At 32.8% G+C, this 9447-nt stretch overlaps 1 protein-coding gene across 1 annotated transcript; it reads right to left on the bottom strand.

The window, feature by feature from the left end:
• Positions 1-478: 478 nt before the first annotated feature.
• Positions 479-1832, bottom strand: LOC121740832 (1-aminocyclopropane-1-carboxylate oxidase 3-like). The gene is made up of 3 exons (XM_042133457.1): positions 1642-1832; positions 1352-1578; positions 479-1267 (listed from the first exon to the last, which is right to left on the bottom strand). Exons 1-3 carry the CDS (start codon positions 1744-1746, stop codon positions 661-663), a joined length of 939 nt encoding a protein of 312 aa, XP_041989391.1. The 5' UTR covers positions 1747-1832; the 3' UTR covers positions 479-660.
• Between the last annotated feature and the right edge of the window lie 7615 nt (positions 1833-9447).

Below are 9447 nucleotides of genomic sequence, written 5' to 3'. Positions count from 1 at the left end.
ATTTTTAAAACATTGGACTTAACTTTACCTCTTTGTTATTGATTTCACCCGCCTTGTACTAAAAAAGGTGAAATCCTCATCCAAGGCCCCACACCCAGCCCGACAGATCATAATCGATATTGATTTACCAATGAAAGTGATTATTGTGGGATTAAATTACCCCTAGAATCTGCCTTTTACATTCTCACGGACACCAAATATATATTTATATCATACTTCTATCATGTAGTAAATGGTTTGTCGTTCCCAAATAATGAGGCAAATGGGAAACAAACCCCCCGTTTAAATGCAGCATGACTCTGTCTTATTACACTTGATGCATATTATATTCAATATACACTGTTTATTTTCAAAAGTAAGCCTTTTTAGCAGCTGCCCCTGATCTTCCTTCAATTACTATGTGTCTGATTTATAAAATTCAAACCATGCGGGAACAGAGGAGTACAGTATCATGCACCACTAAATAATCAATCACCACTTCACACAAGAATTCATTTCATAGAAACAATAATTAATTATTTGAGAGACAGACTTCTTCAAAGCTGAATCATCCCATCCCACACACTAATCTAGCAAGCACACATACACATACTGATACCATATGATCTAAACACAGGCGTAGTAGCATAATAATAACACAATAAAAAAATGGATCAATGATCAAGCAGAGGCAACAGTTGAAGCATCTTCGAGGTTCTTAAATGCCTCGAATCGAGGCTCCTTAGCCTGGAACTTGAGGCCGGCATAGAGCTTCATGTAGTCCTCGAACACGAATCTGGGGTAGAGCTTCTCCTCGTTTTCAACAAGCGCCGGCGCCGGATAGATGACGGCGTCGCTCCCGGGGTTGTAGAAAGAGGCGAGGGACATCCGCGTTCCGTCCGTCTGCGCTATGACCCTGTGCATGACGCTCTTGTATTTCCCATTGGTGATGACCTCGAGCTGGTCCCCGAGGTTGATGACAATGGAGTGGCGCATTGGCGGCACGTCCACCCACTCCCCGTCCTTGAGGAGCTGGAGGCCGCTCACCTTGTCGTCCTGGAAGAGGAGGATGATGCCGCCGGCGTCCGTGTGGGCCCGGAGCCCCTTGATCAGGTCTGGCTTCGGGCACGGCGGGTAATTGCTGACCTTGGTGCCGAAGCTCGGCCCATTCGAGCCGTGGAAGGCCTGCTTCAGATAGCCCTTTTCCAGGCCCAGATTCTCGCATAGCAAATCTAGAAGCTTCTCCGCTAGCTTCTCCAGCTTCGCGGCGAACTCTCTCATCACGTCCCTGTTGTTGTTGGTAATTTGATCTAATTTAATTGCGATTTTTTATTATTTATGAAATTAATGATAATTATGTTATATGACTGACTTGTATTCCTGATCGAGGTCGGGGATGTCGGAGATGTTGGAGACGGGGAGATGGCGGAGGAAGAAGGTGCTCTCCCAGTCGAGATCGTCGATCTCGGACTGGACAGTCTCGAGGCCTTTGCTGGCGACCATTTCGTTGAAGCGTTGCTCCATACATTTGCGGTAGTGCTCCTTCGTCAGCCTCTCCACTTTGTCCATGAACTCCGGCTCAATTCCATGCTCCACCACCTGCAAATTTCAATCAATTAATATTCTAAATACAGTTTTCTGCATGAGAAGGGAGAAATCTACCTCGAAGAAGCCCCAGTTTTCGCATGCGTCTTTGATTTGCTCCATCATTGCGCCCCTTCCATCTCCATTCATCTTCTCCAAGCTGATCACTGGAAAATTTGCCATTTCTTTTCTCACGTTTCTCTCTCTTGTTGTGTATGAGTATTACTAGAAAGTAGGCTTGTTATGCGATGAGTTGATTTGGAGTATATGTTGAGAGGTTGGATTTGATATTTATAGGCGTGGAAGGGGATGAGATTCACGTCTCTTACTTGTTTGTTAGTCCCATCTCAAAAATTAACTTCATCCTAATCTAAAAATTACTACTACTTGCTAAGCTCAACTACAACCGTCCATTCCTTAATCCCACACAAAAATTTACTAGGGGTATGTTATTATGGTAATTCATATACTATGGGCCAGTTTGGTTTGCAAGTTGTATCTTAGATGAATAATCATGTGATAATTAATTATAAACTCATTCCAATTAAAATATTCTTACAACTTAATCTTAAATTATATCTTGGTATTATTTTATCTAGAAACCGAACACCACCTAAGTTGTTAAAGTCATCCCCAATTTGCGTCCTGTTGACCTTATATTCGGCTAATCTCATCTAAAAAATTAATACTACCTTGTTAATCCCATCCACTTATCATAAGGAATTTTCCATCCACGGCCTTCCTAGAACTTGCGATGAGTCAATTTGGTCTATGTTCCAATCTCTTTTTCCATGTCGTGTTTGAATTCTATTTTTACTTTGATAATTCGGTTCGGGAAATTGAAAAATTATTAGGCATCATTTGGATAGAATATAAATATAGCGTGGAACAAATATCCGAGATGGGCCAATTATCTGAGGGTGGAATAATAGTCTACTAGTTATTGTAAAAAAATGCAATCTGAAATTGTCACTTTTGACTACATTACTATTATAGCACAAAGTGATCATCTAGTTATATGTAAACAAGAGCGTGGAGTGTTTTCCTATTCTAGTCGGAAATCATGTTACCTCTTTTTATTTTCTTAAAGAAATGTTAGATTTGTTTTATAATAGTAATAAATAATGAATCTTGTATATGGCTCGTTTTATGTACTCCCTCCGTCCCGTGCTACTCGCACGTTTGCTTTTCGGCTCGTCACAAAGTCCTTACACTATTTATAATTTAAGTTAGAATTAATGCATTTAATTAATATGTTAGTTTAAGTTAAGAGCTCTTTTATTAAGTGATGTCTCATTACACCTAAAATTCTTTTTTAATTACACAAAAAAATCAATCCCAAATTTACGGCCTAAAATGAAAAGTGCGAGTAGCATGGGACGGAGGGAGTATATTTTTAGCAAAACTAAGTTCATTATTCATGCACGTGACGCAACAAATTATAGAGATATAATTTCCACTTTATTGTAAGTCCTTACCGATTCCACATATACAAAATAAATTTGCAGTCAAATCTGAAAAACCTTAGGAAATAGTAGTACTAGTAATTAATTGTTACTCCTACTATTATTGAGGGGTGAGACAATTATATGGCTAATTTTTTTTAAAAAAAGAATATATGTGGAGAAATGATTGAGTGGGAGTGGGAACAGGGGTCGTGGAGCATGTATATGGATCACATCTAATGGACCCCTACCACCTTGGATCGACTCTGTTTTAAGTGGGCCATACTACTGATGGCTTTTTACTTTAATTTGCCTAATTCTTTTCTCAGTTTTTTATTCAATTTGCATGAACAACAACTTTTACTTCAATTTTCTTTGTTTTAGTATTCAAATTGAATCCAAGAATTTTAGACTTAGCCATCACGCCTAATATTCTCATGTTTTGACTATTTTATATGGAAACTTCCTCGTAATAATTAATATAGAGATAATTGAGTGAAACCTCTCAAACTGAAAATACATTCACAAAAATAGCTAATACTCATAAATTATTTATCTTACAATGGTCCAAGGCAATTGATGTCTTCAAAATTACTAGTGAGATTATACATTTCTATTTCCCCACATGTATGTATTTTCAAGGAATGGAAAGAATTTGATCGTTGGCCAACCACGCATAGAAAGGAAAGAAAGAATGTGATCATTGGCCAACTATGCAAATTTCTTTCTCTCTGAATAAAATTATTTACTCGTACTCTCTTCTGTTCTATGTTAGTTGATAAGTTTCTTTCAAACATAAAATTTAAGAAAATTGTGTTTAATGGATTAAATAAAAAAATAAAATAAAATAGGAGAACCAATAAAGTAATGCTAGTACAAGATAGAAAAGAGAGTAATTAATGTAAAAAAAGAACAAAATAAAAATGATTGAATGCTTTCCTTTTTTTTCAATAAATAAAATAACTCAAATAATATAGGAAAGCCAAAAATAAATATGACTCAACTAATTTTAGATTGAGGGAGTAATTTTTATATTTTACATGGCTTAATGAACTTAAGTTATTTTACATCTCATCAATCGTTCTGCCAATGAACCTAATCTACTACTCCATAATAATAAGGTGCACGCTTTCAAATAGTGATTACAGGTTTAAATGTACTTGTAGGATTGAAAATGACACTACAAGAAATAATTTCCAATTATGAACGACAGTGACATTATGAAGGAAATACTGATTCCACAAATAATAATAATAATAATAATAATAATAATAATATCATTATTATCATCATCTAAATCTGGTCGTTTTGTTCCGTCAGAAGAAAAAAAAAAGTCCATCTGAAAGCTAGGTTTTCAATGGCATCCGTAGGACAGAGTATACTGAATTATTCATAGAAATTACTGTACTTATTAACTTTTTATTATTATTAATGTCATTTTTATTAATGCGATTATATTCTGTTACTTTTCATCAACTTGTTTTATGGCTTAATAATTGCAAGGCTAAACGTGCAGGCAGCGATAACCTGGCATACGTCATTAGGATTAATAATAGTAGTAGTTAATTAAGACCTTCAACATTATTAGCTAATTACTCGATTTGCTTTCAGAAAGGGTAAATGTCGGTGGAGCACCATTGAAATATTAATGTAATGTAAGTTTGAAACCCATTCAGAGTGTTTAGTTAAATGTCAAATTCAAAGTTTGAACACTCGTCATTATCTTTTATTCTATATATATGTAGTATTTAGTTTAATTTTTATTTTGTTTACCTCTCTTATTGTGTAAGTTTGTTGGACAATGCGTGTGTGGAATGGATTTATGGTAGTTTGAGGATAATTAGATACTAAACCATCTTTACCTAAGATGGCCCCAACATAGATAAAAAGAAAATGTCGTTACTCATCAGATTTTAGTATTTATTGCAATTTATTTATTTGGTTTGTAATTATTTAAACATGTGAAAATGTAATTATTCTTTAAAATTGTTACAATAATACATTCATAATTATTTGACGACAATTAAGTTAGGCAAAACACATCTAGAAGCTCTTATACCTAAATAATTTATTTCATTAGGTCTTTTTACAAATGTTTGATTCATTATGTCTGTACTAATATATTTTTTTTCATTAGATCTTTTTACATTTTATTTATTTATTTAGATCCTTATACTAATGCATTTTCATTTAAGAGGTTTTTATACTTATAATTTTAATTTGGTTGGATATTTATTTAACATAGTTCATAATTTAATTAAATTTTTCTTGTGTAATTACATTTATTTATTTATTTATCTTTTTTCACATATTTATTTTGAAATTAATCCAATTGTAATATTAACTCAATAATAATTTTAAATGATAAATTTATTAAAAAATTATTTTAATCCCAATAGTTCTTGAGTTAATATTGTAGCTGAATTATTTCCAAAATAAATAATAGAAAAAACGAAAAATAAATAAATGTAATTAACACAATAAAAGTTAATTAAAATTTGAAGACCGTTAAAATTCAATGCATGGGCTAGGAGAAGAGAAGACTCTGGAAAGAGATGATTAAGAAATTTCAATTGCGGAAGAAGATGAACATTCCTTCTTAAATTAGGTTAACTTTGTATTTAAATAGTCTTCATTCCCATAATGAAGCCTATTTTGTTCTTAACAAAGCTGCGAACTAATATAGGTATTTGTTCTGACTTTCAGAAAATTTTTATCATGATCCATCTACTATGGGGGAGTTCGGTTTGCAAGATTGTATCAGAGATTAAATTTGTTGTGTGTTTGGTTCATGAGATTCAACTCCACAACTCAATCCTAGATGAATATCTTGTGAGCATCTTCATGGCTGCACAGCTGAGGCTTCAATAGGAGAGGCAGGGAGAATTTTTTTATTGTTGGCACCTTTAGGGATTCCTTAAGTGTCTCTTCATTTCAATTGATTTTTCTTATTTGTGTGTAAATTCTTAAAAGTCTCTTTGGCTCTATTCATTTTTATTATTCCTCAATTCATCAGCATTAATTGTACAATGAAATTGAAGATTCATAATATTCGTAATACGTATCATTTATGTTAGTAGTATTTTTCACAAAACTTCCACAATATATACATATAGTAGATGTCATGTTTTAATCTCATCGACCTATATATACCATGCGTGTGAGAGAGACACAGGTGTAACAAAAATATATATCTTGTAATAATTTAAGGTGTATCAAAATTTAGTTACACGTACAGTCGTACAGATGTCAAATTTGCTAAATGTAACAAGTTTACTTATACGTGTGACAAAGAGTTCTAAATGGATGTAATAAAATAAAATAAAATAACCAACAAATTAAGTTTATCTATCAATGATCATCCAGTTTTATGAATGACTTATGTCTGTTAAAATTTAGAATAAGTTAATTTTTTATGGACGTGGTAGATATTTTATCTAAAATTACTAGAAAGGTTACTGTAATAAAATAATTTATGCAAATTTAATGGTAACGTGCTTCTCTCGCCTCTAGGTTTTGTTCATTTTTTATTGGATAAAAGGGTTTTGTTCATAATTTGATCATGGATTTGTATTTGTTAGAACGTGTAGAATCTAGTTGCTATGTTATGAATCGAGGAAGTAGAACTATATTAGTATTAAAGAGGTTACCTTTTAAGTTTTAACGGTATGCAACTCGTGATATAGTTAAAATTTTAAAATACGAAAAATGGAACCTTCTTTGACCAACTATAACGATATTATAAATCAGTCCTTATTGTTCATACAAACAAATTCTATCTAACAAACATGATATAAAATTATAAGTAGTAGTACTATATTTTTGAAGATTCGAGAGACCGATTTCACCAAGTGACTTGACCGGACATGAATAAAAAGCTTATTGAAATTATAAATAAATGTTATAATTTCGTTCGATAGATAAAAATATTAGTATAGAATAATAAGAATGAGGTAGCATTAGTTTGAAAATTGTTGGTCATTTTTAATTCAAGCTCATACGTATAAATTCATAAAAGTACATATTGTCAAATGATTCAACGCTATTATTTTGGACAAATCTTTTGTTGTCAAATGTCAATCTAACCATATATTTTGTCGAATAGTGAAATTACAATAAAATTATTATCTTGGTCAAAATTAGGTTATATTAGGTCACATATATAATTTTTTACAATTTGTTGAAGTTTACCAACTCGAACTTTATAATCTAGCTTTTGGATGCTATTTTGGAGATTGTTATTGTTAAGTTGTTTGCTACTTTTGTCAAACTTTCATACTTGTCTCTTTTTTAGGGACTAGAGAAGATGCTTAACATATTTTTGTTCTCAATTTATTAAATTAGAAAAGTGATTACATTTTTTATTCATTTCTCATATAGTACTCCTATGATATGCGTCGAAACAAGCACGCCACACGTTTAATTATACAACCGTACCACATAGTAATATTTGATAATACGACTATGAGAACACGAATTAAATTAGATTGTGAAACTACTAAAATAAATAAATAAAAACTAAACCGCTAATGTCTTTCTCTTGCGAGACTGATACTCCATTTGTCCACAACTAATTATAGCCATATTTTTCATTTTGGATTATCCATAAAAATTAGTTTCCTTATATTTTTGTAAGTTTATGACTCTAATTAGGTAAACCTCATTTTTTATTAATAATATTACAACTATTTTTTCTCTATTTTTCTCATGTTTTATTAATTATTTTAAAATTTATATATTCTACTACCAAGATTATTGATAGTGGACGGAGGGAGTACTTTTCAGACATCCACAAGACTACTGAGTACTAACTAAAATGGACTTTAAAAGCAAACCTAATCCAAAAAGATCATGAATCAAATCTAAATGATAATAACAACTAATTTGAAATAAAGAAAAAGACTCCTAACTGGTTGCACACTTGGTTGGCTTGCCTGTTGATTGTACGCTGCCTCCACCACATAGTTTACACGCCGATAAGTATGACATGGGTGGCGTTCGACATCAATAGGTTCACCGGCGGAAACAGCCTTGTCTGCAAGGCTAAAATAAGGGAAATTGACCCCACATGTGAACAATATAAGAAGTCAAGGTTTAGTACATAGAGATCAAATATTACCCCATTTTATGAATTACTACCTTAATTTGGTCTTTGTAATTTACGTTTGTTTTGCAATTGGTTAAATTAATCTAAAATAAACAAAATTGACATTGAGTAATTAAAATGACCAACTGGGGCGGCATGATTATTTGCCAGAGACAACCAACTAGAAATGAACTGTTAATTAAGGTAAACTCACAACAAATGGAGTTCTCATGTAAATGTTTTCTGACAATGATTCTTTTTCTTGTTTAATTTTCAACATGTTTGCTGTATCGTGACTTCATGAGTCAGTGTTGGACTGTAGACAATTCTTCGCATTTGAATCGTCTTTTTTAAAAGCAAACTGAAAAGTTGATAGATGAATACGATCAATTATGTACATATAATAACGTTTGGAAGAGGAAAAAATAAAATAAAAAATTTGTGGTCGTGAACTCGAATCGTGCATGAACTTCATGTCGTTATGTCGGATTCGGATTTGGATTTGGATTTGGATTTGGTATGAGGTTCTTTGAATTTCTCTACATTATATTGAGTACTCAGCTAAATCGCCTTTGTTATCTTTTTGGAGTGGTATCCAATTTTGGAAAAGATGCCCTTCTTCACTTGAAAAGTATAGGCTCCACCCTTGCATGTAATGGACCAATCAAAACTTTAAAGTGATTTGATCACTCATCTTATGCAACAAGCAGATTACACCACTCAAGCTGTCTCAATTCAGTTCCAATTTAAAATAGGTTGTATATTTTGTGGACTAGAACCTTTTTATATCAAGTTTGGAAGAAGAAAAACTTTGTATTGTTGTATATTTTGTGGACTAGAACCTTTTTATATCAAGTTTGGAAGAAGAAAAACTTTGTATTGTTGTAGATATTTTTACGTTATGGCAATTCTGCAATTACTATCTTCTGTCTATTGGAGAAACCTCTATCTCCACTAAACAAAATTGTCAAATACTAACATGATTTTAGTGACATCAGAGCATCCACAACGGTGGTGTCCGTCGCCGCGGCGGTCCGCGCCGCTGGCACGGACGCCACCCGCCGCCGTGCCAGCGAGCAGCTGACGTGGCGCGCCCTCATTCGTCAACGGCATAGCCGTTGTGTTTAATTTTTTTTTTTAAATCGGTTTTTAATTAAAAACCGATAAAAAAATTAAAAAAAAAATTCACTTCCCAAAAAAATTATATTCGTTTATAACCGTTTTTTCCAACTTTTTAATTTTTTTTTAATTTTTTTTACCCCAAAAATACACACTTTCATCTATAAATACCCCCAATTTCACTCCAAAAAATTAACATCAAACTACACAATTCCCATCATCATTCTCTCATCT

The sequence above is a fragment of the Salvia splendens genome, chromosome 7 (assembly GCF_004379255.2).
Source record: "Salvia splendens isolate huo1 chromosome 7, SspV2, whole genome shotgun sequence".
Classification (NCBI taxonomy): domain Eukaryota; kingdom Viridiplantae; phylum Streptophyta; class Magnoliopsida; order Lamiales; family Lamiaceae; genus Salvia; species Salvia splendens.
Note: the sequence above shows the minus strand (reverse complement) of the source record. Positions and strands in the feature narration are given on the sequence as shown.